Genomic DNA, 27,335 nt, shown 5'->3' on the forward strand with positions numbered 1-27,335 from the left:
TGAATAAGAGGAAGATGAATCCGTTTCCTGTCCTCCAAATTAGCGGTGAGCGTATCTTATGGCGCCTAGCTCTGTTACTATCGATACCAAGGCAACATTGTTGTTTCGCTGACCGAAAAGTTCGATAAAGCATCGATAGCACCGCGAATGGGCAACCCAGCTCTAGTCTGTAAATGTAAATAGACGGAACTTGCTGCAGAGAACAGCTAAAAACGCAAGGAATCGGGCAAAACAAACAGCAGGATCGAGCAGCCGAGGGAAAGCCAGTCGCTGGTCAGTTAGATGCGCATCAATATGGATTGCGAAGTGCAGGAGCAACACAAACAGCAGCTACAACAACAGCAGGTACACCAGCAACAACAACAACACGGCAGCAGCAACAAGTTGCCAGTGAGAAAGCAGGAAAGCTGCTCCGACGACGATGAGAGCCAGAGTCCCATCCGCACGACGGAGCGCCAGAACCTGGAGTTCGCCAAGAAGCTGGGCTACAGCGAACAGTCCATCCATTCGGCGCTGACGCGCCTCGGCTCGGAAGCCAAGCAGAACGAGCTTCTGGCGGAGCTGATCAAGCTGACGGCCGATGCACCGCGGCCCGCCCACATCGGCGGCAGTCCATCCGCCATGACCAGCACTCTATCCTCCCCGACCGGCATTAGCAACAGCTCTGGCTTGCGACACATCGTAATCGATGGCAGTAATGTGGCGCTTTCGCACGGCAACAACCTGGTATTCTCCTGTCGCGGCATTCGCATCTGTGTGGACTGGTTCCGTCAGCGTGGCCATCGCGACATCACCGCTTTCGTGCCCAACTGGCGCAAGGAGATGGCGAACAACAACATAGCCGACCAGGAGCTGCTCTACGAGCTGGAGCACGAAAGATACCTGGTGTTCACGCCATCGCGACATCTGGATGGCAAGCGTGTGTCCTGCTACGATGATCGCTTCATACTCAAGCTGGCAGTGGAAACCGACGGCATTGTGGTGTCCAACGACAACTACAGGGATCTGATCCTGGAGAGCAACGAGTTCAGGCGCGTGGTGCAGGAGCGCCTGTTGATGTACTCGTTCGTAAATGACATCTTCATGCCACCCGACGATCCGCTAGGCAGATCGGGTCCAAATCTGGACCTCTTCCTATGCTCGCAGACGCAGCAGAAAATGGCGGATGCGCAGCAGTTGTGTCCGTACGGCAAGAAATGTACCTACGGGCAGAAGTGCAAGTTCCGACATCACAATCAGACGCCACTGCTGCAGCGCCTCCCGCTGCAGGCCTCCCACAGCGCGCCTCTGCACACGAACGGTGGCCAACAGATGATCAGTCCGGGTGGCAATAATAACAATATTAAGATCAACTCACTGATTAGCCGGGAACCACTGGGGCGCACCAAGTCCAATACCATCGAACAGGTATGTCAGGGCTTCTCCGCACAAATGGACCTTTCGGAGGGTTCCGTGGAATCCAGCCAGCCCAACCGCCACAAGAAGCTGCAGCGCCAACAACCGCCGCCCGCCTACCGCCTGCTGGTGCCCACCTACAGTGCTCCCCTCCAGCAACAACAACACCAGGCACAGCAGCAGCATCAGCAGTCCAACTCCAGCACCAATTATCACCACCAGTATCTGACGCGCACGCCATCCGCCCCGGTCACGGATCAGGGACTGGGTCTGCCACTGCCCGCTCACAACTTCGCCCATCTATCCGCCTCCGATTCACGCATCAACGAGGAGCTGCACGCCTCGCAGCAGCTTCCGCGGGAGGAGCAGCGCCGATTGCTGCGCTATCACCTGGGCAGCCTGTTCCCGCCGCACCAGGTGCACGCCGTACTGCAGCTCTATCCGGAGGAGACCGACGCCAAGACCATATGCGCGGCTATACTTAATTTATTTCCGCATAATTAGGCTAGGCTTAAATTTCATCAATATAATTAGATGTGTAATTACACGCGTGTTTCTGCTTAAAGTGTAAAGTGTCGCTTTGGGACGACGTGGAGTCCTCGCTCGAAATTTACATATCCAGGCCAACGATGTTGGCCGTGTCGTAGGGCAGCAGCCCGGGCACGGATTCCCGTGCGGACTGGCCGCGCCTCTCGTGGATGACCCGGTGATTACGCAGTTTGTACGCCTGCGGGAATCCCTTGCCGCACACATCGCAGCTAAAGAGAGAGAGCAAACGTGTTTTAAATTGATTAGAATCCTTGATTAATTTATGTCTTCCTTATAACTTATAATATTTAAACACTAATCCTTCATTCCCTGTTTATCTAATATTACCTACTCCTCAGACACCTAATAAACAATCAGCTAAACTCGAAATATTAATATACTACGTAATGACTACGTAACAATAATCTTTTGAAACAGCATGGCTCTTTCAAAATAGTTTCCACTGTGAATTGTACATTCTTATAGAATAAAAAGTATATTTTTATAAACCATTTCCATCTCTCTATGTCAAAAAACTCAATCTGCTTCTGAAGCTAATGTCTGCATAAACAATTTGTGAAAGTTCGTGCTAGAGAATACGGACTGTAACCGCTGGGGGAAAGCGGAACTTACACGTGCGGCTTCTCTCCCGTATGAATCATTTTGTGGAACTTCAAGGTGTTGGTGTAAGTAAATGTCTTGTGGCAAACGTCGCACTCGTAGGGTCGCTCGTTGGTGTGGATTCTGCAAAAGGGTAATAATTCGTTCAAATCGGGTTTGGTTTGGAGCTCACCAACTTACCTGTGGTGCTTGTTACGCGTGGACAAGTCGGCGAAGGCTGCTGGGCAATAGCTGCATTTGTACGGCCGATTTCCGGTGTGGGTGTTCATGTGCCGTGCCAGCTGCTGAGCCTGGGCGAAGCAATGACCACAGATCCTGAAAAAAGAAGAATTTTAGTTAAAGAAGGCTTACTGAAAATGAAAATTCTTTCCACACAATCATTATACCCGAATAAGACGGATATAGGAGCTAGAATCGTAATAACACTCCAGAGAACATAGTGAACACTCAGTTAAGACTACGAAGTTACTTACTCGCACTCGTGGGGCTTCACGCCGGAGTGGACCTTGATGTGCTCGGTAAGGCGACTCTGGGAGGGATACATGTTGCCGCAGACATCGCAGATGTACTTGAACTCCTTCTTGTCGCCAACAAGGATCTTGTGGCCGCCCTTGGTCTTGATGCCGGCATGCTTGCGCGCCAGCACCTCGCCAATCGAGATGTCTTTTTCGGATTTGACGCCCATTTTGCTGCTAACCGAATCACTGTTACCCCGCCGTATCTTAAGTGGATTTCCGCGGTCAGCTGTCTTGGAGGTACCCGATTCCATAGCCACCGAGACCGTCGATGTAGCTGACCTGCGGGGATTCACTCTCCGCTTGGTGGCAATCCGCGAATTGATGGACGCGCGAACGCTTTTTGAGGGAACGAACTCCTCTTCGGTTGAGTTCAGATCGACATCCGCATCATCCTCGTGGGCACTTTCGGTCAACTGATCATGCTCGACCTGATCCAGGTATTCGATTTCGGCAGATAACTCGGACAGGGCTTGATCGGCCATCTCATGGTCATAGCCTTGATCTGGGATGAGGTCGCCCTCGTACGTCTCGTAAACGTCATAAACCTCCTCGATTATGCCGTCCTCCTCCACCTGCTCGCTCTTCACATGCACAATGCGATCCTTTTCCAGCTCCACGAGGATGCCATCCTCCATCTCGTCGTGGAAGACACCACCCTGCGTTTCGGCGGCATCCTCCGCCTCGGCATAGTTGCTCTCGTCCAGGTCCACATCCTCGTCTTCCTCGTCATGCTCTGGCTCCTGATCCGCCTCATCGGGATCGGCATCCGGCTCCAGCTTGGTGGCTGGCTCCGCGCCCTTCTTCTCCGGTGTTCGCTGCTCCACCTCTACGGGTCCAACGAACTGCCGCAGATGGCCGTACGATCTTTGGCAGGTCTCTCGGAACTTAAATGCCATTTTCAGCACCTTGAAGCACTTCTCGCATATCTTATCCGGATAGTGATCGAACTGTTTGATCTGCCAAGGAAATTGCATTGTTAAATAGTTCGGTGGTCCAACGGGACAAACTTACGGGCACTCCGCCGCACTCGCGTATCATGTGGGTCAGATCCTTTTCCGAATCGTCGTTGAAAATGCTGGCCATGGGCTCCTTGGGCTGCTGCAGGCAAACCCGGCAAACGATCCACTTCTGCGTTGCCGCCGCCGCCGGACTCGCATGTGCCGCCGAGTCTCTCATTGTCTCGAATAGGAGATGGATCTCTTCCAGGAGGCTACTTACTCTCCGCTCTAATATTTCGATTAACACGCTCGCTGGACGAAGACGACGCCAAAAAAAATAGATTGTAGTCTGGAGCAAAGTGCACGCGTTGCAATGCGAATGACGCCATACAGGGTGAACACTGTCGACGTAAAGGGTATTCCATTCGCTACTTCAAATATTAAATATATAAATACGAATGCATTTTGTGGGCAAATAAATCAGTAAAATAGGAATTCAAGGTTTTTACACAGTGAATACATAAAAACCAGCTCATTTAAGCAGTTTAATTGTCAAATTCATTAAAGTTCCATAGTTTCATAAGTGACCGTAACAAAACTACATTAATAGAACAATTTTTTTTCCTATTTTATAAAATCAACGAACATAAATTATTTTCTTTAAATACAATCATAGAGGCAGGTAATGAAATTACGCAAATTTGTATATTATTATCTACCAAAATAATTATTTAAAACATCTGTTTGGTAAGAAGTGCACTTACAGCTATGTAATCTGTACGCTCCATGCATTTCGTTCATAACGTGCATTCACCGTATCAGCTTTGGCGGGCGCGTTTCGCTGTGAATGCTCACTGGCCGTGGACGCTTGAATTCAGCTGTTTGATTCGTTTGCAACAACCGAAGTGATTGTTTTATAGAATTTGCCATGAAAACTGAGTCCAACGAGAAGTGGGTGGTGTGCCGCGTTTGCTTGAACAATCCTACCGAGGGCGATGAGCTGCTCCACGACATATTCAGCGAAACGGCCAGCACGCGCCTGGACCAAATGCTGCATATTTGCGCAGGCATTCCAGTAAGTGGGAATCCGGCTCGATTTGCGTATTTTAAATATCAATTATTCCAACCCATACAGGTCAGCCTAGATGACAACTTCCCGGACAAGATGTGCAGCAAGTGCGTGCGCTGCCTGCGACTCTGCTACAAGTTCCGTCTGACATGCCAGCGATCCCATCAGCACATTATGGACATGCTGGACCGGGAGGCCAGCAATGCTAATGCCGGCGGCGAAGGGGATTTGCTTAGCATCGCGGAGGACCTTTCGGTGGAGAGCGTGCTGAAGTCATGGGAGGACTACGCCAGTCAGCTGGATGGTGGCATGAAAGTGGAGGGCGAGGAGGATCAGCAACATGAGGTTATCACCTATGTCGTGGATGATGGTGACGCTGACGATACCAATATGTTCGATGTGCACGATCGCACGCAGCCGGTGCCGTCTGAGATCGAGGAGGCTGAAACCTATGCTGAATACGAGGAATACGAACTGCTCACCAACGAAAACTCGCCGGAAATCGCACAGGAAAAGGGATCCACCGGCACAGATGTTGCCACAAAAGAATCGACCGAAGAAGAAATTGCTGAAGATGTACTCGACTCTGACGAAGACTATAACCCAACTCATGCTAAGCCGGAAAAACGCGTCCAATCGGGCAGGAAGCCAGTTGCATACCACAAGAATAGCCCAGAAGTCGAAGCCTTCAAAAAGAAGGTGGGCAGGAAGCCGCGCAACAAGCTGAGCGCATACATCTGCGATGTATGCGGAAATACCTATCCGACTCAGGCGCGTCTCACCGAGCACATGAAATTCCATTCTGGCGTTAAACCACACGAGTGCGAGTAAGTTTAACAGCAGAAAGTAAATAGTAACTATGAATAATACAATCTCATTTTATAGGATCTGCGGAAGAGGCTTTGTGCAGAATCAACAGCTGGTGCGGCACATGAACACGCACACGGGGAACCGACCATACAAGTGCAACTACTGTCCAGCTGCCTTCGCAGATCGATCCACGAAAACCAAACATCATAGGTGATCTGAATAATGAGAAATATTCGAAACAGTTGAAAGTAAATAAAACTGACTTTATTACTCTCCAGAATTCACACCAAGGAGCGTCCTTACGAGTGCGACGTTTGTTGCAGAACGTTTACCTACTCGGACAATCTGAAGTTCCACAAGATGATTCACACGGGGGAGAAGCCGCATGTGTAAGCATCAATATATTTTGCTGCTCCATTATCCTGCTATAATAGCTATTCTCTTTCAGTTGCGATCTTTGCGGCAAGGGATTTGTGAAGGCCTACAAATTGCGTTTGCATCGGGAAACGCATAATAGACGTACCGCCTGGAGAGATGAGGCAGAAGCGAGCACCAAAAAAGAAGATGTCAAGGGGGAAACGCCGGAGTTTCTCAGAGAGTGACTTGATCTTATTAGTTTTAATGCAAAGTTTAGACTAAGCATTTGGTAAGCTATTGTTTTAGTTCTTCCATTAAGCAAATAAATGTAGACAGGATATATTTTATGTCAAATTTGTTTTATTTTTCTTACAAATTAAAATTGATTAAATTAGAAATTTTAATGGCGGTACCCTACTATAGCTTAGAACCTATACACCAATATATTGTACAATATTTAACGAGAAACTTATGTAATTTGCACTTTAATGTTTCGTCTTAGTCACTGACATTTTTTCATCCCTTTCGTCCTTTTGTGCGACTTTTCGTGGGTGTTTTTGTGGTGCAGCTGGGAGAAGGACTTCTGGCAGAACTGGCAGCTAAATGGTCGTTCACCCGTATGGGTTTTCAGATGAACCCGGAGGACGTTGGAGTAGCCGAAGGACCTGCTGCAGAACTCGCATTTGTACGGTCGTTCGTTGGTGTGGACCCTAAAGTATATTTAACGTTAGAAACTTCCTTGCATGACTTAAGTTTTAGATTTGAAGTAACTTCTATCAAGACTTGTTAACAATTAATTGACGTTGAAGCTGATTAACAGAAATCTATCACATTTATTTCAGTTATGAACGCCCTATATGTATTTACCTACCTCTGATGCTTAATGCGAGTGGAGGGATCGGCGAACCTGGAGTCGCAGTAGTCACATTTGTAGGGGCGATTACCGGTGTGCGTGTTCATGTGCCTCGCCAGCTGCGGAGTCTGTCGGAAACGTTTGTGGCAGATTCTATAAGATGATGGGATTTTACGATTATAGGATACGATGAAGCCAAATCCAAATCCCTGCTTACTCGCATTCGTGTGGCTTCTCCGCACTGTGGACTTTCATGTGGTTGGTCAACTTTACGCGCTCTGAGTAGACATTGTTGCATATGCTGCAGCTAAAGGAAGCAGCCTGTCCGGAGTCCTCGTCCTCAAAAGTTACCGGTTTGGGACTGAGTGAACAGACAGATTCCTCTGGAGCGGAGATGGCAGGCTCTATGCTGACCAATTCATCGGCACTACAGGCCACATCCTCGCTGCTCTCCAGCGTTACATCGTATGACTCTAGGTACTCGTACTCCAACTCGCTGTCGCTACCGGTAGCCTCATTCTTGGACAGGTCTCTTGATTCACTTTTATTCTTGGTCGTCTCCTGCTCATCGTTAACAACCTCAATGTTAATCTCCTGCAGCTTCTGCTCCTTCAGCTCCTTCTCCGTCTGCTGGCAAAGAGATCTTAGTTTGAGGGCCGCTCTGAGCAACAGGGCGCAGCTGGTGCAGATGCTATTGGGCCAGTCGGGACTCTCGCTCAACTGTGGGTAGGTTTTAAAGGGGTAATATATATCATAATAAAAATATTCAAAAACCCACTTCAACTCCAGTGCATCGTTTGATTTGATCTGGAAAATCTGGCTCCGTGGGCATGAGAGACTCATCCTTAGGCTGCACCAAGCAGATGCGACACTTTAGGTCCCTGTTATCCACGTTGGTATGCATTCTTCTGTTATTGTAGGTACAAATTCCGAAATATTTAATTTTTGTTTGTTTACCGACCAAACAATTAAAATTTGTGCGGCTTCGGGGCGAATGGCAATCGGCCCTTCGATAGATATCGGTGAATGGCGAAATCAGCGAAGAAGAAGCAGAGTTATTTTGATCGTTAATTTTTGTCGGCCAACTCGCTTGGTTCAAATGGAGATACGATTGAACATGATGACCCTGTGCAGGACTTGCCTGCAGGATGGCGAAGCCCACATGGTGTCCATTTTCCAGACGGCAGACGATAGGCTGTCCGGTGGCGTATCCCTTTGCGACAAAATCGAAAGTTTGAGTGGAATTCAGGTGGGATCCGTTTGTTTTCCTTGATCTTTCTAATTAAATTCAAGTATTCTCTCATCCACAGATAAGGGCAACGGAGGAGGAAGTGCTGCCCACCAGAATCTGCCTCAGATGCAAGGCATTTCTAACGCTGGCCCACAAATTCCGACAGATTTGCCAGCGCTCCAATGAATTTCTCAGAGAATACGTGGTAAAGGATGCAGTCGAGCAAGAGGTGGTCAAGGAGGTGGTGCAACGAGTGGGTCCTTCAACTGCGCCACCAATCGAGACTGAGCATCTTGAATCACCAGAGGATGAGGTACTTGAAGAGGGAGTTTGGTCTACGGATGATCCCATAGAGGAAACGCCACCCGAACCGGCGGAAAAGGAAAGGCTCACAGTTCTAACGGTGCAAACGCTTCCTGCTCCCTATCCTGCTTCTGTCCCTGAACCTGCTCCTGCTCCTGCCGTCACTGCTAAATTACATGTGTGCGAGATCTGCGGCAATGGATATCCCAGGAAGAGCACGCTGGACACCCACATGCGGAGACACAACGATGAGCGGCCTTACGAGTGCGAGTAGGTGTACTTACCAGTTTCTTGTATATATAAATGTCTGTCATGCGGTTCTTTTTAGGATCTGCCACAAGAGCTTCCACGTCAACTACCAGCTGAAGCGCCACATTCGCCAGCACACGGGAGCTAAACCATATACCTGCCAATATTGCCAACGCAACTTCGCGGATCGCACTTCCCTCGTTAAGCATGAAAGGTAAGCAAATATATAATTACTTAGCTATTCCAGCAAAAGCATTTCTGTATCATTTGGAAGCTCTACTAATTATTTGTATTTCCTCAACAGAACCCACCGAAATGAGCGTCCTTATGCCTGCAAGACCTGCGGAAAGAAGTTCACATACGCCAGTGTCCTTAAAATGCACTACAAGACGCACACAGGCGAGAAACCCCACATGTAAGTGGTTTCGGTTCTAAACGAAATCAAACTCAAATCTAATCACTTTTCTATTATTACTTCAGATGCCAACTCTGCAACAAAAGCTTCGCTCGCATTCACAATCTCGTGGCGCATCTGCAAACCCAACAGCATCTAAATGATCCACGACTGACTGCCTATCTAAGTACCTTCAAAGTGGGGATTACTGTAGCTAATGCTTAATTTAATAAGATCGCGACATTTTACCTTTGCTGAATGCTTAAAACTCTGTACATACGACCTTTGTTATATAAAGTTTGCTAGAAAGATTTCACAAAACTAAGAAACATTCTAAAAAAAAAAACAAATTGTTTACATTTTTACAATTTCTTCTTTTATTTGACTTACTTGCAAAGCGGTACGCAATCTTTTTTCTTTGTTTTGTTCTTTTCTAACTTTTGTTTTACAAATTTTACAACTTCTATGTGTTGTACGGGGGAAATGCCGAAAAGTGATTGATAAGTGCTGACTTGGCGCTGGTGTTCGAGATAATTGTAGTGTAGAAGGATTATGAGGTCGGTTGTATCCGTTAACAAAATTAAATAACAAACTATGAACTTGGATTGTGTGGGGGCAACGATGACCGGACTGGCTGGCTGATGGCCTTTGCACAGCAAAGAAGCATCTACTTGGCCACCATGCGTATCTTGTCCTTGAGCAGATTGCGCAGCTCGGTGACCATCAGCTCGTGGGAGTCCTTGAAGGTAGCCGAAACATCGCCGATGAGCGTGGCTTCCACCTCCGGCTTCAGCGACATGTCAGACATGAAGGAGCTGAGGTCTCGTGGCAGCACGGGCGCCTTCCAGGAGCCTAAGGATTGGAGAATTCTACCTTAGCTTATCTTTGCGCGATTTGTTTACAGCCACTTACGTATAGCCGTGTCGCAGGCCTCAAGCTTGTGCTTCAGCTGTCGCATCAGCTCCTGCAACATCTGGCTGCGCTCCTTCTCACTGATCGGCTGCGGTCCATCCACCTTGTTTTCCACCGGCTTCTTCTTGGTCTTGGTCTTTGAGCTGACCTGCAGCTTGTCGTTCAACACGGACAGCAGGAAAGCGTACAGCGATAGCATCTGGAAAAGTTATAAGAACATAGGTGAATATAAGATTATCTGCCTTCACTACCAACAAGTTACCTCTAAACTGGCTGCCACTCTCTGCTGCTGACCTCGCCGCTTCCACAGACCGTCCATGCCGTTGCTTTCGTTGCTCTCGTTGATGGTCTGCACGCACAGCTCCATAGTCGCTATAACGTTGTCACCCACCCGCTTGCACTGCTCGGCCAGCTTTGCCGACCCGCTCTGCAAGTCGAGGACCAACTGGGCAAGGTCGTCAAAGAAACGTTCGTATGGCATGTCGAGCAGCAGGTGAAGGCGTGTGGGCAGCAGATTGACTAGAAATTTTTGCGCCAACGGCTTGTAGTTCATCAAGCGCAATCTCTGGAATAATCCCGTCCAGGACTCCCGCAGGAGCTCCAAGGTGGTCGTCTCCGCTCCCGCTGCCGAATCCTTTAAGCCCGCGCCGTGGTACAAGTCGATGAAGGAGGCAAAGAGTCGGAGCATCAGCGATCGTATTTGTAGCACCTCGACTTCCTGGTCGAATGACTGCCTGCGCTCCTCCTCGGCGTCTACCTCATGTAGCGGATCCCATCGGATAATGGCCCCTAAGTCGCGATTGTCGCTCAACTCATGCCAAGCGATCCGGTCCTCCGCCGGCTCAATACTCATCGCTACATATGCGGATAGATTCTGCGTGATATTGCCATAGCAACTGACCAAGTCACAGATCTGCGCCTCCACCGAGCAGGCCACGTACTGCAAGCTGTTGGTTAACCGCTCCTTGAAGTTCATGAACTCCTCCATCTTTGAAAACGTGCAAAAGCGATATGTTAACGCAATGTATTCCAGCCTTTCCTTATAGCTGTTCGTAAAAAACTTTAGGGTGGCATCGTACACGTTTCGATTGCCCGAGAAGCGACCTCCAAGAGGCAACAGTTGGCAGTGCACATAGCCCATGGAGTCCAGCTGAATCTGCTTAATGTCCAGATACTCGTACATCTCCTGTGCGCCCACTTGGCAGCCAAACAGATGGTAGATCTTTAGACTCAGCAGTTTCACGTGGAAGTTACTCGTACTGTTCCGCAGAACATACTGCAGCAGGCACAGCGCCTCGAACAGGTGATCCGACTTATTTTCCCGCCTACTCAGATCGTACATCACATTTGCCGCCAGCAGGGCGTACGCATCAGATGGTCCCATTTCCGTGGCCAGCAACTTCTTACCGAAAGTACTCCTGCCGTGCTCGTAGTGCAGCTTGAGCGCCGTGTAGAAGGCAAGCAGGTGGTCCGCAGGCAGATCCATGTGGGAGCCGCACATTCGAGAGATTTGCAGAGCGCAGAGATGTTTCTGCAACTGCTCTTTCTACAATAATCATATATTACCGATCGTTAGACTCAGAGTTGAATTTATAGTTTTCGCGTACTTACATTTTTCGGAAGCGACGTGGAGGTTACTCCGCTCTCCAACAACAACTTGCTGGCCAGCGCTTGCCTCTGGTTCATGCTGATCGAAGGCAAGAACAAGGCGATATCGTGAGTGCAGCACGATTTGTCGCCGAACAGACGGAAGTACTCAATGACCATCTCGTCAAAGTCACCGATTAGTTTTTCCGCCGGCAATTGCTCCGCTCGCATGCGCTGGTGTAGCTCCAACCGTGCCAGATAGGGTCCCCTTCTCTGGCGCTCCGAGGAGTCAATGATGCGCTGAAGGAACTCCTGACACCTGGCCAGAGAGTCCTTATCCCCGTTCTCCACGCCCTGCGGCGTAAGTTTTAGCAGCTCGAACGAGCTTTGGATATACTCCTTGTAGAAGTCCCAACGATCACGACTTTGGGATAAAAAAAACTTAGAAAACGTAGTCATACATATACTTATTGTTAAGGCTCACTCTGCGTCCAGCAGCTGCTGCAGCAGCTCATTCAACTCCCGCCAGTTTCCCAGCTCCTTGAGCAGCTCGAACTTCATGCTGACTGGAGCACCGGGGTACAGTTTCGCGCACAGCTCACCAGTAAGGAATTCCCACGCCTCCTGGTACTTGTTTTGTAGCTTAAGTATGTGCAGATAGAGGAAGGCCTCCTGTTCCGTCTCCATTTTGCCCTCCTTGATGTGCTTGTCGACCATGCGTTGCGCCAGTCCCAAGTAGATTTTCCGCTTCTCGGGCAGCGCCGACTCCGGTCCACGGATTCCCTGGAAGACTACGCTGATCACCGACCAAAAGTAGTAGGCATTTTTCGGCTGCGCCTTGTACAGCTGCAGGGCCACCGCCTGCTGCGCCTTGTAGTCCTCCACTCTCACATGCGAGATGAAGAGGTGGGCGAGCAGCTCCTCGTTGCCCGGATTCTGCTTCACAGCGTGCTGGTACAGCTCCACAATTTTGTCCACTGCAAAGAGGTGGATATTTATATATTATTAGCGATTTTAGTTTGCGCAGGTACAGGTATCTATATATTCAGATCGTTGGCACGCACTTGCCGCCCGTCGTCCGACTAAGAGAATGCGATTTTAATTAGTCGGGCGAGGTGCGCGTGCCAAGAAAATACGAAAATATGAATTGTGGCCACTTCGTGTGCGTAGCAGGGGCGTCTCTAGGGGATTCACTTAGCGGATATCGCCCCACAGATGTGGCTAAGAAATATTCTTACTTAAAAATGTTGCTTTGTAAACATCAATCGATTTTAGAAATGCTCAACAAATTGTATCGTTTGATCGACCATGGTTTCGTATTTAAATAAATAAAAATAAATATTAATATTATCTCAAAATCTAAGCTTGAAAATATTTTGTAAACTTTAATTATATTCAAAGGAATGGAATTCTTAATGATCAATGAAGGTTGTTTTTTCTAGACATCTACAAGCATTTAACTAATGCAAAAGGAAGCTATTCTTTTTTATAGAATTTAAATTCTAGCATGTCTGTAACCTTTACACATTTGAAAGAACAAATATTCTTCCTCAATCATTATTTATACATACAATTAGTACTTGCCTCACACAAGTATTTCGTTTTTAGATTTAAAATTGGATATTTAATTACAAAAGGTTATTCAAAACTTAACAAATTTGCTTCATAAGATAATTTCATAAATGAAAGTAAGAATTTATAGCCTATTAGGAGCTACTTGTGATGGCTGTCGCCCTTCTTCATCGCATTAGAACGAGGTTCTTGGTTTCCATATAAGACCAGGTTCGTGCTTTAAGAGTTTATGGCTAGTTGGTTCTAGCATACTCCTAAAGAGCTTCCAGTTGAGGTAACGTACCTCCTAGACCATTCTTAGTACGTTATCAATCTTACATTTGTCAAAACCTAATCCCCAGCAAACTGTGGCTCCACGTGGGCTCAGTACATCAGCCCTGCCGTAGTTTGCCCATACGTACGTTGTTCCATTTCGCGGTAGCAGAAGGACAGCACCTGCAGCGTGGAGTCGTCCGTGGGCTTCTCTTCGGCAACGGTCTGGAGGCATCCGTGGCTTTCGTCATAGCGTCCCAGTCGCAGGAGCGAGAGGCCTTTCAACGCCCGGGCGCAGAGCAGGTTGGGATGTTTGCGTAGCAACTTCTCGGATTCCTGCAGAGCCTTGCGATTGTTGCCCACCTCCAGGTTGTCTGCAGAGGATTGAGATGTTAGTCTGTGAGACTGTGGACCCGGCACATGGAGCGCCCCATTCCGCCGGGGACACGGACACCACACTCACCGTAGACCGGCCGCAGTCGCCGCTCGAACAGGGCCGAGTCCATGCCCTGCTGCTGTGCCATGTTATCGTGTTATGTGGTGCTGCTTTATGCTGCTAACCTAATTACAACGTGCTGCATGCACCTCGCACTGAGACTCGCTCTCTTTTAAGGTTTGCGGCACGCTGTCGTCTGCCGTTGATCAATTTCCTGCAATCGTTTGGGGCTCTCCTTGGGTTGCCCGCGGTATTTGGGCGGTCGGGGACGGGCGGCTGGCTCTCGGGCACTCGAATCACGCGGTCGTAGGCTAATTATGTGCTTATTTTCATAGAAACTAGTGACTTTAAATTTTATTCAAAATAAAAAAAACTTCAGACTGCATATTCGGAGAGAAGAGAGCGGCCCCTGTATTTTCTCCAGTATTTTCTGGTATTTTTCGAGAAGAGCATGCCGACAATAGGGGTGTTCGCTCAAATCACAAATTTAAGCCATCAAGATATTCTTATTGGGAAATTTTTTAAGTTCCATTTAGACATTAACATTGTGATCTCGTACAAACGTGAATTTCTTGTGTGTATATTAATAAAGTTGCGTTTTTAGAAATTTCATTATTATAAATGCTCAACAAGGTATTGATATTCTTATAAAAGAAAAAATGTTCATAACTATAATTTTTACATTTCAGATACTATAAATAAAGTTGGGCACCATGACATTCGGTTGCAAATAAGTTTTATTAAATAAATATTAGATATAACAATTTATACCAGAATTTATAAAAACCGTGAAAAGAGTACCCCTACCGCTGGGCACTTTGTCAAACAGCTGAGCGCTAGAGATGGACTGATATATTCTCACGAATGGTAACTTGCCAGCGAACGATGAATGGCAGAAAAGAGTTTATCAATTTATTCGAGTGCTAATTAGATAATTACAGCTTTGTAGTTGCACGGCGCACCTGACAGTCTGATTAGAAGCGTAGCGAGAATCGTGATTGAGTTAGCGTGAGTCACGGACCTGCCACGCACCACGCCAGTTGCCCATCTCTAGCTGCTGCCCCCGAAAGTCGAAAACGCGTAAAGTTTTCGAATAAAATGCAGAGATTAGCCGATTAGGCGGCGCGCGGGCTCGTAACCAAACGTTTTCAAGTATTAAACTACCGATTAAGAAACACATCCACTTAGTGAAATAGTTTAAGTAACCGCCCGAGCACCGTTATCGCCGCTTTTCCGCTTTTCTTCGCTGCCAAATTGCGCTGCATGTCCATTTTTGGTGAAGAATTTCTCGCCAAAAATCTTGCCCTTGGCCGGACGCAATGAGCGATGAGATTTAACTGGCTGAGCGAGTACGTGGCCAGCATATCAAGCAGCATTGCATCGACATCCCCGTGGCGCCAACTGCAGCAGCAGGTGCAGCAGCTCGTCCCCAATCCGCAGGCCATCTACTGCCGTATCAGGTCATCATCCGCCGAAGCACTGGAGCACGTACTGATCGCCTGTGCGGTGTACTTGCTAGTATGCCTGGGCCTCTACAAGCTCACCTTTTGGCTCTCCGGAGCCGCATCGGGATCAGGATCGGGACTGGACGGCCACCACAACGACAACGACACCAGCAATGCCGGGTCGGGCGAGGGGTCAGAGCTGAGCCCAAGTCCCGATGGCAATCGGAGTCCTGGCGGCCTGAAGCAGGCCCTGCAGTCTGGACTACGGCTGCGTAGCGTCCGGCTGCCCAAAACGGCGTGCATGGAGCGCGTCCTGCTGATCACCGCGCATCCGGATGACGAGTGCATGTTCTTCGGACCGCTGATCTACTCGCTGACGCAGCGGAAAGGCTGCCAGGTGTACATACTTTGCTTGTCCAACGGTGAGACCACCAGCAGTGACATCATCCCCAAACCACCAATAGATCTGGAAGCATTAAACGAAAGTACACGTTTCGAAATCAGTAGCGAATCGGATTTAGCTTTATTGCTGCCATATGGGTACAGCATTCTCTTTGTGTTAGCCACCAATTGATTTCGTGCAAAATAGTCCCTATAGGAAAATTTAATTCTCTTTAAATGTTATATATTCTGGCCCATAATACTATTATTATTTGAATTATTGCAAAGATTCAGGGGCTACACCGATGTTATCTTTTTATAGATTATGGGTACAAGCATTGATAAAAATAATACCATCTTGACAAATCTGATAGTAATGTAGGTCCGATTTGTCTATTTATTTCTTTAAAATTTAGATATTCATTTTAAAATCTATTTAGTTGCCAAATAATTGTATTTAATTTGCATTCAACTTCTATAATCATATTTACATCAAGTTACGCTAAAAAACTGCTTTCAATGTATTGAACATGTTGACCGATCGTACATGATTGTTTAAAGTGTGTGCTTTTGCACTTAAGATGACATCATTATTTTATCCTTTTGAAAATGATCTTTATTAATCAATTGCTTTCTCGCCCAGGCAACTTCGAGCACAAGGCGAAGGTGAGGCGTCAGGAACTGTGGCGCTCTTGCTCAAAACTGGGCATTCCCGAGTCCAACATCGTGCTAATGAATGCCACCAACCTGCCGGACGACCCATACGTGGACTGGCGCCCAGATGCGGTGGCCAGCTTGATACTGCACACGATCGAAAGCCTCGACATCCAGGCGATATTCACTTTTGATCGGGATGGCGTCAGCTCGCATCCGAACCATTGTGCCGTGTATTACGCGGCCGCCTCGCTCTGTTTGGCCAACCTTTTGCCCAAAGGTGAGGAGGCGTGTGAGTCACGCGGGCGGCGACGGATGCAAACAATGGGTGCATGTTAATTGGCGTGCCCATCGCTGCATTTGTCGCTATTAATAGCCATAGATATTATAGTATAGAGCAATTTTTTATGTACCTTCCCAATGCAGATTGTAAATTCTACACCTTGGACTCGATCAATGTGGTCAGAAAATATCTATCCATCTTGGACCTGCTGTGCACGTGCTTTATGTCTACGCATTGGTATGTGTTATAACTGATGCCTAATTCATATATAAATTCAAATGAGTTCTTCATTACACAGGTGCATTCTGAATTGGAAGGAAGCTGCGATTGTGAGGAGTGCGATGATGGAGCATCAGTCGCAGATGCGATGGTTTCGCTGGCTTTACATTTACTTTTCGCGCTACATGTTCATCAATTCGATGCGTCAGATAAATCTCTCGGATGTAGAGTTGGAAATGCAGATACATGACAACTAACAGGAGGAGGGCCAGCGATTGAATTGCAAAAGACAAACTACCTTCATGATCGGATGCTCCGGTTGGCAGAGCAAGTGGTTTTTAATTTAGACTCTGACGATTCTACTAGTATATATATGTATGTAACTACTACTGTTGGCCAAACGATCGATAGTAATTGGAAAGCTATATCCAAAACCACGAAGGGAACAAAGAATCAGCAAAGCGGCAGTACCATAGGCAACCGAAACCACAAAACAGTCCATTAATTAGTTCCACACTCACATATGAAATGGCATATCTTTAATTCTTATTAGTTAGCTCTAATTATTATTTATACTCAGTCCAAGCAATGTTCCAAAGTGTGCGATGTAGTCAATGCTTTAAAATTAAACATGTATGCGTTATTCTAATTGTTGTTAGCTTATGTTTTCATTTTTGTTTTGTGTACATTGATTTCCCCGTAGCATACACACCTTTAGTGATTCACTTTCGTTCTTGTAAAATTGTAAAATAGTTTGTTGTAAGCAGCGAAGTACAATAATAATTTTATAAAATATATTTACATAAATATGAATTTATGTATACACACATAAACCAATCTTATGATGAGCCAGAGAGGATAGATTTTAGAATGCTGTTGAAAAATATTATTTATTTAAAGTATTTTAATGAGCGCACTTTAAAATTGATTGTTTTATGGGCCCACGCAGAACTTAGTAAAATGCGAGACGATTTTTTGTTGCAATACTTAAATCTATTGTTTTATTCTAATTCCGAATTTGAAGTCGAAAACACAGAATTAACTTCAATTAGAATAAGAAGAGTTTTGTTTTTGGCCTTCACACAGTTTTTTCCACCATAAATTTATCCCATGCCGGCTCGGAACTCCTCTTCCGAATCGCCTAGACGTCCACTTCTTCCGCACAGTTAACAATCACCTTGCCCAGCCCAATGTTGGACTCGTGCTGGGCAGCTCGGAAGGCCTCGTCCGCCTTGCTCAGGGGATACGTGGCCGTTATGAATTTTTGCATATGTGCTCGACCAGATTGCATGAGTTGAAGAGCAGTCGGATACCTGCGAGGATAGGAGGGTAACTAAATGGTTAGACATGGAAATTCTGGTGCACCCACATATTGGCGGAACGAAAACTGGGCACCAGGCGGATGTTCTTCATTAGTACGTCCAGGGCATTGAAGCTGGCACACTCTGAATCGCACTCGGCCAGCACACACACCCCACATGGCTGCAGGGCCATGACCGCCAGATTCATCGTCATTGCAGAGATGGAGCAGTTGATTACGCAGTCCGGCCAGTCCCGGAACTTGCTGTAGATGGCTTCAAGGACCTCTCCGAACAGTGCGTTGCTATCGAACTCGACTGCTTGGAAACCGAAGTCCCGGGCGACCACATCCAGAGCCGGAGCCATACAACCGGCAATGGCCACACGCTTGGCTCCGATGGCCTTTGCGCATATGCCGGCCGCCACAGCCGTTGGGCAGGCTCCCAGGATGAGGACGTTGCTGGTGGGCGTGACATTGGCCTTGAAGCACGCCTGACACCCCAGTGCTAGTGTCTGCGTCAGGGCACCCGCCTCCAAGCTGATGGACGCAGGAAGGCGGTGACAGAGGTCGGCCGGATGCGTTTGGTGGGTGCTCAGGAAGCCGTTGTACACCAAGCCGGAGCACATGTTGTACAGGCCCTTCTTGCATAGGTCACAGATGCCGCAGGATAATGCCGATTCCATGACGACCCGGTCACCCACGTGCAGATGCTGGACGCATCGACCGAGTTCCTCCACGATGCCCGTCGCATCATGGCCCAGGGACATAGCTTCCATGTCCCGATTGCCGTTCTCAAAGACATGGATGTCCGAGTTGGAGACGGCCACTGAGCCCGTTCGAATGAGGACGTCTGTCCGAGAAACGAGTGATCGATTATAATGCTTTCAACTGACGGATAAACCACTTACCAAAATCCTTTGGTCGGGGCTTGGAAAAGGGAACCACGCTGATCTCGTAGGGATTCGTTATGCGTAGCGTAAGTGCTTCATCATCCGCGGTGCGCTTTTCAGAGGGTGGATGGCAACATGGCCGCGTGCTGAATGATCTTCTCTGCGGCTGCAGCTGGACAATAGAACTCCGGGCCAAGAGATTGCCTATTCTGTCTTGGGAACAGGATGATTGACCTGAGGGAACTGAGCAACTATAAACTATCACATGATTACGCACCATCCTTTTTCTTCTTGCGATCGCATTTCTTCTTCGGGAACTTGACCTTGGCGCATTTGCCGGTGCAGCTTTTCTTTGGACAGTCGCCTTCGTCGTTGAAGCAATCCTCGCGCAGTCCCGTTCGCTCCTTGATGTCCTTGCCACGATTGATGGGGTATTTGGTCTGCATTTCGCCACACTTGCCGCCGGATTTGCCCTTCTTGGCGTAGCCGCGATTGCCGTTTTGTGGCATGGCTCCACCGGAGATCCTTCCCGCAAGTCCGCCGAAGCGTCTTCTCATGAGGGCCGTGTTAATGGTGAATCGGGCCGGAGCAACTGCCTTGTGTAGCAGCCGACTCGTGCAGTGCGAGCACTGGCAAGAGCTCCCAATCTTCGGAACAGGGACACGATAGTGACGGCGCACAAGAGTGGAGTAGACTTTGAAGCGGGGACCATTTGAAACAGTATTCGATTCACGGAAGGCTTGGCCCAAGGCGGTGGACAAGTGGCGCCTGCTTGCTTCCGGTAGGTTAGCAACGGTGGAGAACTTGCATTTGCTCTTGCCGCCACTACCTCCCTTCTTGAACTTGGCACAGGGATCCTTCTTTTTGTCACCTTTCTTGGCACAAGGATCCTTCTTCTTCTTGGCACAAGGATCTGCCTTCTTCTTAGCACAAGGATCCTTCTTCTTCTTGGCACAAGGATCCTTCTTCTTCTTGGCACAGGGATCTGCCTTCTTCTTGGCACAAGGATCCTTCTTCTTCTTGGCACAAGGATCTGCCTTCTTCTTAGCACAAGGATCCTTCTTCTTCTTGGCACAGGGATCTGCCTTCTTCTTGGCGCATGGATCCTTCTTCTCTCCAGACTTGAACTTAGCACAAGGGTCCTTTTTCTTACTGTCCTTCTTGCCACACGGATCCTTCTTCTTATCCTTGCCGCAAGCACTCTTGCCGCCGCCCTTTCCCTTGCACGTGATCTCAGTGGTATTCAAGGCTTTCTTCTTGGGTGCCTTCTTCTTACCAGGCCGCACGCAGGGATCCTCCTTGCAGGGATCTGTGATTAAGGGACATTTGCCAGGGCATTTGCGCTTGGGTTTCACGGGAGGATGCTTGCAGCCGTCTTTGTCCACGGGAACTGGCACCTCTTGCTCCTGAGTACCGGGCATGGCACACGCTTCTTCGGTTATCTTCTGCAGGGATTCCCGCACTTGACCAACTTGATTAGCCGCCGACATATGGGAAGTATCGATGATCCTATTAGGAATAGTCTCCTCATCCTTGGTCAGTTCCAGGTCGGCAATGTAGGTATCCGAGGATTTTCCTGCGAAACCTTTCTCCAAGGCGGTACTGCATAGGTTGGCAGCCAGCGAGGTGAGGTCATCGTTGAAGCCCGGCATTTTGTCCTCCGTCAGCTGGGCGGGGCTCAACTTCTGGGTATCGATCTCCACTACGCCCGAGATCAAGGCGTTGAACCTAAGCGGCAGCGTCTTCTCCACGGTGCCAGGAGCATCCAATTCCACCTTTGTGTGCATACAGATCATGGGATCCTGCGGAGTTACGGCGTTCGTGTCCTTGCTCTCCAGAGCCTGACGCAGATTGGTCATGTCCATTTCGAAGGACAGCTCCATTGACGAAACGGCCATATCGTTGAGGCGATTGCTCAAATCCTGCGGCACATCCACACGCACCTCCTCGACGAAGTCGCTCTCTTGGTTGGCGAGCTCTTGGAGATTGGATGCCCTGGTTGAGCCATGGATGGGTTCCGTCTGGGCCATGGCCGACATGGATTTGGTGGTTTTCAGAGCGGAGTTGATAGCTGGATTACCCAAAGCGTTTTGGAGGCAACTATTGACTGCCGTCTGGCGTTGCAGCGGCATGTTTACACCCTGACCCGCATCCAGTGCAGTTCCCACAGCGTCCGCCGTTGACGTGGATGGGTAGGCCTCCCAAAATTTGCGGTCCTGGGCACCCGCCCCGGCCTTGACTTCTTTTGGCTGATCCTGATCCTGCAGGGCATCGTTCAAGGCACCGTATTCCTCGACCATGCTGTTGGAGAAGGTCTCGATGTGGTTGGCGTACAAGCGCAACTTGTTGATGGTTTCCAATGTGTCCTTGAGCTCGTTGCCATCCATGCCGGACAGATCCAAGGGCACAATGACTATCTTCAGATCCTTGCCATCGCCCTTTTCCGGTGTGATCAGTCCAATGGGCATGATTTTGGGCGCATTGCCCGAGCTGCCGGAAAAGCTAATCCGCTTGCGCAGCATATCCACGTTATCGCTGACCGAGAACACATTGCTACCCTTTTGGGAGTACCTCTGCACCCGGACGCGACACGGATGACTCGTCCTCCGGCTAGACTTGGATCCGGAGGAGGCACTGGTGCAAAGTTGCCTCAACCGTTCTGGATGGAGTAGGCTGCGCGGTCGGTAAAGCGGAGCATGGTAGCTGACGCATCTAGATATCTGGAGGAGATTAGGTCCGAGACGGTTAGTCGGGAACTTCCCGAATATGCCTGGCATTCTTTTCTTTTTATGTATAAATTTTTGACTTGATTTACGAATACATAAGTTAACACACGGTAGAATTTGAGTTTTCAGAAAAGGAAAGAAACCAAAATGTTGTGTAGTGTAAGACGTAGCAAAGAAAAATGGTCTAAAAGTTAACCAAATGTCTAACGTAAAAGTAAAGGGCCTACTGATTTTGGGTTTTAGCCGCAATTCAAGTCTACTTTACCTGTAAAATGTTGGTTACTCTGCCAAATAAGCGCATACTACTGAATTTTTCACTTGTCCTGAAAGGCCCAAAACTAAAAACTTTGAATTTTGAATTTTGGTGGAATTTTTTTTGTAGTTTTACAAAAGGTTGTGTACTAGCTCTGGGCTATGTTTTCAGACTGGGCCAGTAAGCCATACGAGATTATGAACTAAAATTCGGTAGCCTACTGTTTTCCCGAAATTTCTATAAGATTCCTTAATCAATTCTTTTGGCAAGTCCTTGAAAATAAGGAATATTGCTGCAGATATGATCCCATAAATGCTGTCACTCCAAAAACCCGAAGAACCGACTTTTTTGGGGGGCCTCTAAATGCATTTTGAATTAAATTTAGGTACCACAATTGCTCCTACCGTTGCTGCATATTAATTGATTCACTGGTCACCTGGCCACCCAACCAATTGGTGCCTCAGTTCGATTTTTGCTTTTGCTGGCAGCGGTTTCAGTTTCTGTTTCGTTTCGGTTTTAGTTTCGATTTCTAGCCAAGAGCTAGATCCGTGATTCCATTGACAATGTTGCGATTGGCCAGCTCAACACTTAGTAGTTCCATATGTCTTATTGTGTTTTTTAATGTAAGCAAACACTTGGCATTGCCGATTATTAGGGAACTCGGCGATGTCTTAATTCATAATGTGGGTTTTTTTTAAAAACAAATAAGTGACTCATGAACTGTCCAAGGAAATGGCGTAGGTCATGCATAGAGTTTGATTTGCAAATTGGGGATCACCATTGTATATAGTTAATTATATATCATATCCCCACAAAGCTTAGCTTAAATTTTAATCCCATGTAACATTTGATTCTTTAAATCGAAGCTGTTGAGCCAAAGGAAATTTTGAATAACAGATTGTAAGATAATGTAACTATAATCTGCATACTAGTAAGTATATAATTAGACGACAACAAACCAAGAAAAATTGAGAACGTACTCAGTGGCATTAATCATTAATCTTATGAGAAGAAATCTTCTTGATTTCGAGACCAAAACTATCTCAATTTTGATATTTTCAAAAGTATTGGGTTTAAGATTGTGGAAGAGAGACGTGAGGAAAAGACTGATAAAATGAGAGCAAAGTCAATGGCAATCTGAGAATGGTTCGATCTCGATTTGATTATGCTGAGCATGATTCGATTTTGAGATCGAAATTCTCAAATCGAGAACGTTAAGAACGGTTTTTTTTCTGAGTGTATAGACAGGCATATATCATAACTCCCAGTCCTCATCTTTGATTTGTAAAACCGCCATATCTTATTCAACGAATTCAAGGTCCAGTGACGCGTGCGCGTTGGGATTTGAATATAGAAAGCCTTATTAACGGCCATACTCAATATTCATTTATGTACGTGCAGCCGGTCATTAAGCGCCAATTATAGATTCCATTTCTCCGAATGTATCTGCAGTTTTTGTGGCTGCTGCTGCTGCTGACGACGACGACGTCCGCCAAGCCCACCAACTCAAGCGATTCTGGCTCCAGGAGTGGAATGCTGCATGTGACCAGCTTTGTTAACCAGAAACCCAAGTCGGGAGTCCGTGAAGAGTTCGATTTCGAGCAGAATGAAGCGGAGGCCACCAACTCGGCGCATCTGCAACAGCTCTTCGGCAGTTTGTTGCAACTGCCTGGCAAGGGAAACATGAGTCTGGAGCTGTCCCTGGAGACGGACGACGATCCGGTCAGCGAGCAAAACCAGCTGGATGATGAGATGGAGGCCACGGGAGAGCAGCATGAGGGCTTCACCGAATCTGCGGATGCTTGGCATCGCATTAAGCTGAATATTCCGGTCCTGGAGCCGGTGAAGCACCTGATAAACACAGTTGGCGGTGGCGGCGTAAACGACTCCCATGTGAAGAGCAATACTCATCGGCTGATTGGACACCATGGCGTCCACGAAACTCATCACAATGGCGGGAACATCAGCTCTCCGGCCATCGAAACGGAGGAGGATCGGGAGACAGCCATCGACAGCACCGGATTCGATGTTCTGGAAACGTTGGGCAGCGCGGGAACTGTTCTGTTCAGCATCTTGCAGAATCTTCGAAAGGTTTTTGCCGCCAGCGCAGGAAGTGCAAGTTCCGCATCCTCGGGGGGCGGCGGCGGTGGAGCCAACTAGAGGACTTCCTTCGGAGATTATGTTCTGTGATTAATATAAGCCTTGTGCAAATTCGGATTTCCCTTGATTTTTACTAATTAAATAAACGATATGTTATGAAAATGGCGAAATTAATGACGGTTGTGTGTTTTAGTTTTGGAAAATAGGTTGCGGCACCACCCCAAAATAGATTTCCATATGGATTTTATAAAATATTTTACTGTCTTAATCCTGGTTTTCGATACGATACTCTTAAGTAGCCTACATGAACTCATAGTTTCCGTCGTCAAAGTTGCGGTTGCCGACCATTGGACCGCCTGCTCCCATTTGATTGGGATTCTGGCCGCCCATTTGCGGCCGGAACTGATTGCCTGGCGTGGTCTGATGCTGCAAGAGCTGGCGCAGCCCCGGGTTGTTGTTGCTCATCATGGGGCGCACCATGCGCTGCTGTTGCTGTTGCGCCTGCTGCTGCTGCATGGCGGCGACGTTTGGCGCCACTTGTTGCAACTGCTGCTGGAGGTTTGGATTGGGCACGCCACCGGGACCAACGCCCACGCCAACACCTACGCCCAGCGGCATTCGCTGTTGCTGCATCATGTTCATCTGCATTTGATTCTGTTGCATGGGCATGCCGCCGGGCCCGGGACCGGGTCCGCCGCCAGGACCTCCACCACCCATCTGCATATTGAGTTGGAACTGGTTGTAGTGTTGCTGCTGCGAGTTATCTTGTTGCATCTGTTGCTGCTGTTGTTGCTGTTGCTGCTGCAGCTCCATGGGCGACTTGCCCTGCTGCTGCATCATTTGCTGCTGTTGCTGCTGCTGTTGCATGTTGCCGTGCTGCTTTTGCTGTATGACTTTGCGCAGACGCTCTACAAACATTGCCTGATTGTTGGGAATGAAGCCCAGAAAAGCGTTGCGATCGGGCGTGTAGAGTAGGATGAGAACCTTAAGGTCACAGGCTGGTGAGTTGGGGATGGAGGAGAAGTGAACGCAGCCAGCGTAGCCGGAGGTCATCATCTTGGCCAGCGAATCCAGTGCCTCTCCTGGAGTGGGTCGAAAAACAACCATTTTTGAATCCTTGAGAAACTGCCCACCGATATTGCCGACTAGGTGCTTGGGCATTAGCTGCATCAACAGCTTGGGCGGCCAGTTCTCAGCCTTGATCTCGGGCTCGCCATCTTTGATGTTGGTGCACACGGTGCACTGGAGTGTATGGGGAATCTTCTGCTGATCGGATTTCGGCTTCTCTGACCACTCCAGAATTCCGGTCCAGATCTTTTCCCTCAAAGAGGCCTGCTCCTGCTGTGAATTTCCCTGCTGTTGCTGCTGCGGATTGACTTGCTGCTGGGGATTAGACTGCTGTCCCACTTGTTGTTGCTGCTGCTGCGGATTAGACATGTTGCCAGTATTGCTCGCCGGCATCATATTGTTTCCTGCATTGGGATTTCCCTGCTGCTGTTGCTGCCCTTGCTGCTGCTGCTGCTGTTGCTGGGCCAGTTGCTGTTGCTGCTGCAACTGCTGGTGGTTTAGCATCTGCTGTTGGCTCAGCATCTGCATCCTTTGTTGTTGCTGCTGTTGGGCCTGTTGTTGCTGCTGCTGCTGCGCCTGCTGCTGTTGCTGCTGCTGCAGCGAGGTCACAGTTTGGTTCGGCGGCGCATTAATGCGCGATATCAGAGCAGAATTTGGATTCTGTTGCATGCCACCGCCTTGGCCCACACCGCCCACATTGCCTGCTCCCTGCATGAAGGGCGGACGCGCCTGACCCGGCTGGTTGGGATACATCCATCGGTTTTGGCCGGGTCCCACGTTTTGTTGGAAGTTCGGATTCTGCATTTGATTGGAAACGAATTGATTCTGCTGCTGCTGCTGCAATAGTTGCTGTTGCTGCTGTGGATTGAGTAAGCCCGCTGGGGGATTTGGACCGGGCTGCTGCTGCTGCATTGTGTTCATGTTCATGACCTGCTGCTGAGGATTGCCCTGTTGTTGCTGCTGCTGCTGTTGTTGTTGCTGCTGCTGCTGGGCTGGAGTGGTGTCCATGGGCATGCCCTGGCCTTGTTGTTGCTGACCAGCTTGATTTTGTTGCTGTTGTTGTTGCTGCTGCACTGTAGCCTGTGCCGCATTGGGAGCAGCCATTTGGGCCGCCATGCTGTTGGGACTAGGTGCTCGCTCCTTGAGACTGTATCCCTTTAGAAGCACCAGGTGTCTTATGTTCTTGGCATAGTTTTTGCTCGTAATGGGCTGATCTCCGTCAGCCTTCATAAAAAGCTTGAACAACACCGGCATCTTGCGTGGCGCAATAATGGACAGATTGATTTTGCGCTCGTTGAAGAGTGCCGCCAGCTGCTCACATGATTTGCCCGGATACTTCCAGGATTCCGTTGTGGGCATCTGGTACGGCGGACTGTTGCAGATGAGAATGCAGTGCCTCTGGACGCTGGTCTGATCAAGCAGTTGGCGTCGTTCGCTGATGTCATCAAAACAGCCGTGGGCCGCAGCAAATCCTTCGGCCATGTGCGCACAAGACTCCATTCCACCTCCCACCAATGGCAATCTTTCGATCGTCTCCATCACTTTCTGGGGCTGCAGGAAGGGTCCATAGGTGGAACAAACTGGCTCCAGCAGATTGGCCGCCGTACGGTAGACCACGATACCATACAGAGTGGCAAAGCGCTCCGCAATCAGGTACTCCCGTTCGTCGATGGAGCCCGTGGTGAAGTGCTCCAAAGTCGGCAGGATGTAGTTGGTCTTTAGTTCGTTGATATAGGCTCCGTTGATGGCGCTGCCCTCGATGACGAAGACCACGTCGGCCAGGGGAATCTGGTCCACCTCCATTGGACGATGGGAGTTAGCTTTAAGTTGGAAAACTTGTTGCAAAAAATGTAAACTATGTTGTCTGCTTTTCACCGCTCTTCTACTTTTTTCGTTTGTTTTGGATATCGCTCTGCTGCTATCGATAGTCAACTTATAGTTATAGCTCCGCGATTGCAAGGGCTGCAAAATAAATTAAAATTCAAAAGTGC

General features: G+C 48.3%; 10 protein-coding genes across 12 annotated transcripts; 5 read left to right on the forward strand and 5 right to left on the reverse strand.

The window, feature by feature from the left end:
* The first annotated feature begins 109 nt into the window (after nt 1-109).
* LOC6727378 (endoribonuclease ZC3H12A) lies at nt 110-2,435 on the forward strand. The gene has a single exon (XM_016176377.3). It carries the CDS (start codon nt 283-285, stop codon nt 1,897-1,899), a length of 1,617 nt encoding a protein of 538 aa, XP_016033916.2. The 5' UTR covers nt 110-282; the 3' UTR covers nt 1,900-2,435.
* Nucleotides 1,864-4,389, reverse strand: LOC6727379 (zinc finger protein 888). The gene is made up of 5 exons (XM_002102728.3): nt 4,074-4,389; nt 3,018-4,018; nt 2,725-2,859; nt 2,557-2,667; nt 1,864-2,153 (listed from the first exon to the last, which is right to left on the reverse strand). Exons 1-5 carry the CDS (start codon nt 4,236-4,238, stop codon nt 2,006-2,008), a joined length of 1,560 nt encoding a protein of 519 aa, XP_002102764.2. The 5' UTR covers nt 4,239-4,389; the 3' UTR covers nt 1,864-2,005.
* Nucleotides 4,390-4,808: 419 nt separating this feature from the next.
* LOC6727380 (zinc finger protein 271) lies at nt 4,809-6,583 on the forward strand. Its single transcript, XM_016176378.3, has 5 exons — nt 4,809-5,075; nt 5,136-5,896; nt 5,955-6,089; nt 6,158-6,268; nt 6,328-6,583. The coding sequence occupies exons 1-5, from the start codon at nt 4,929-4,931 to the stop codon at nt 6,479-6,481; spliced, it is 1,308 nt and encodes a 435-aa protein (XP_016033917.1). The 5' UTR covers nt 4,809-4,928; the 3' UTR covers nt 6,482-6,583.
* On the reverse strand, nt 6,577-8,044 carry LOC6727381 (zinc finger protein 184). The gene is made up of 4 exons (XM_002102730.4): nt 7,868-8,044; nt 7,307-7,809; nt 7,108-7,242; nt 6,577-6,946 (listed from the first exon to the last, which is right to left on the reverse strand). Exons 1-4 carry the CDS (start codon nt 7,991-7,993, stop codon nt 6,739-6,741), a joined length of 972 nt encoding a protein of 323 aa, XP_002102766.1. The 5' UTR covers nt 7,994-8,044; the 3' UTR covers nt 6,577-6,738.
* Nucleotides 8,045-8,188: 144 nt separating this feature from the next.
* On the forward strand, nt 8,189-9,865 carry LOC6727382 (zinc finger protein 449). Its single transcript, XM_016176379.3, has 5 exons — nt 8,189-8,338; nt 8,400-8,893; nt 8,952-9,086; nt 9,177-9,287; nt 9,353-9,865. The coding sequence occupies exons 1-5, from the start codon at nt 8,189-8,191 to the stop codon at nt 9,489-9,491; spliced, it is 1,029 nt and encodes a 342-aa protein (XP_016033918.1). The 3' UTR covers nt 9,492-9,865.
* Nucleotides 9,617-14,462, reverse strand: LOC6727383 (phagocyte signaling-impaired protein). Its single transcript, XM_016175669.3, has 7 exons — nt 14,053-14,462; nt 13,739-13,963; nt 12,250-12,742; nt 11,790-12,189; nt 10,441-11,724; nt 10,179-10,377; nt 9,617-10,118 (listed from the first exon to the last, which is right to left on the reverse strand). Exons 1-7 carry the CDS (start codon nt 14,111-14,113, stop codon nt 9,934-9,936), a joined length of 2,847 nt encoding a protein of 948 aa, XP_016033919.1. The 5' UTR covers nt 14,114-14,462; the 3' UTR covers nt 9,617-9,933.
* Nucleotides 14,463-14,888: 426 nt separating this feature from the next.
* LOC6727384 (N-acetylglucosaminyl-phosphatidylinositol de-N-acetylase) lies at nt 14,889-17,999 on the forward strand. Its single transcript, XM_002102733.4, has 4 exons — nt 14,889-15,892; nt 16,495-16,785; nt 16,932-17,025; nt 17,087-17,999. Exons 1-4 carry the CDS (start codon nt 15,352-15,354, stop codon nt 17,262-17,264), a joined length of 1,104 nt encoding a protein of 367 aa, XP_002102769.1. The 5' UTR covers nt 14,889-15,351; the 3' UTR covers nt 17,265-17,999.
* LOC6727385 lies at nt 17,979-22,365 on the reverse strand. 3 transcript variants are annotated; one of them, XM_016175666.1, is made up of 5 exons: nt 22,189-22,365; nt 19,475-21,917; nt 19,216-19,410; nt 18,377-19,157; nt 17,979-18,320 (listed from the first exon to the last, which is right to left on the reverse strand). In XM_016175666.1, the coding sequence occupies exons 1-5, from the start codon at nt 22,222-22,224 to the stop codon at nt 18,149-18,151; spliced, it is 3,627 nt and encodes a 1,208-aa protein (XP_016033921.1). In that variant the 5' UTR covers nt 22,225-22,365; the 3' UTR covers nt 17,979-18,148. The 3 variants fall into 3 exon arrangements, with proteins under 3 accessions (XP_016033921.1, XP_016033920.1, XP_044779287.1); XM_016175665.1 differs by lacking the exon at nt 22,189-22,365 and having other exon boundaries at nt 19,475-22,142; XM_044923352.1 differs by lacking the exons at nt 17,979-18,320; nt 18,377-19,157; nt 22,189-22,365 and having other exon boundaries at nt 19,354-19,406; nt 19,475-22,142.
* Nucleotides 22,366-22,547: 182 nt separating this feature from the next.
* Nucleotides 22,548-24,446, forward strand: LOC6727387. The gene is made up of 2 exons (XM_016176380.3): nt 22,548-22,799; nt 23,629-24,446. Exons 1-2 carry the CDS (start codon nt 22,740-22,742, stop codon nt 24,334-24,336), a joined length of 768 nt encoding a protein of 255 aa, XP_016033924.1. The 5' UTR covers nt 22,548-22,739; the 3' UTR covers nt 24,337-24,446.
* A 68-nt stretch (nt 24,447-24,514) lies between these two features.
* LOC27206450 (mediator of RNA polymerase II transcription subunit 25) lies at nt 24,515-27,254 on the reverse strand. The gene has a single exon (XM_016175664.3). It carries the CDS (start codon nt 27,145-27,147, stop codon nt 24,577-24,579), a length of 2,571 nt encoding a protein of 856 aa, XP_016033925.1. The 5' UTR covers nt 27,148-27,254; the 3' UTR covers nt 24,515-24,576.
* Nucleotides 27,255-27,335: the final 81 nt, after the last annotated feature.

This window comes from Drosophila simulans, chromosome 3R (assembly GCF_016746395.2).
Source record: "Drosophila simulans strain w501 chromosome 3R, Prin_Dsim_3.1, whole genome shotgun sequence".
NCBI lineage: Eukaryota > Metazoa > Arthropoda > Insecta > Diptera > Drosophilidae > Drosophila > Drosophila simulans.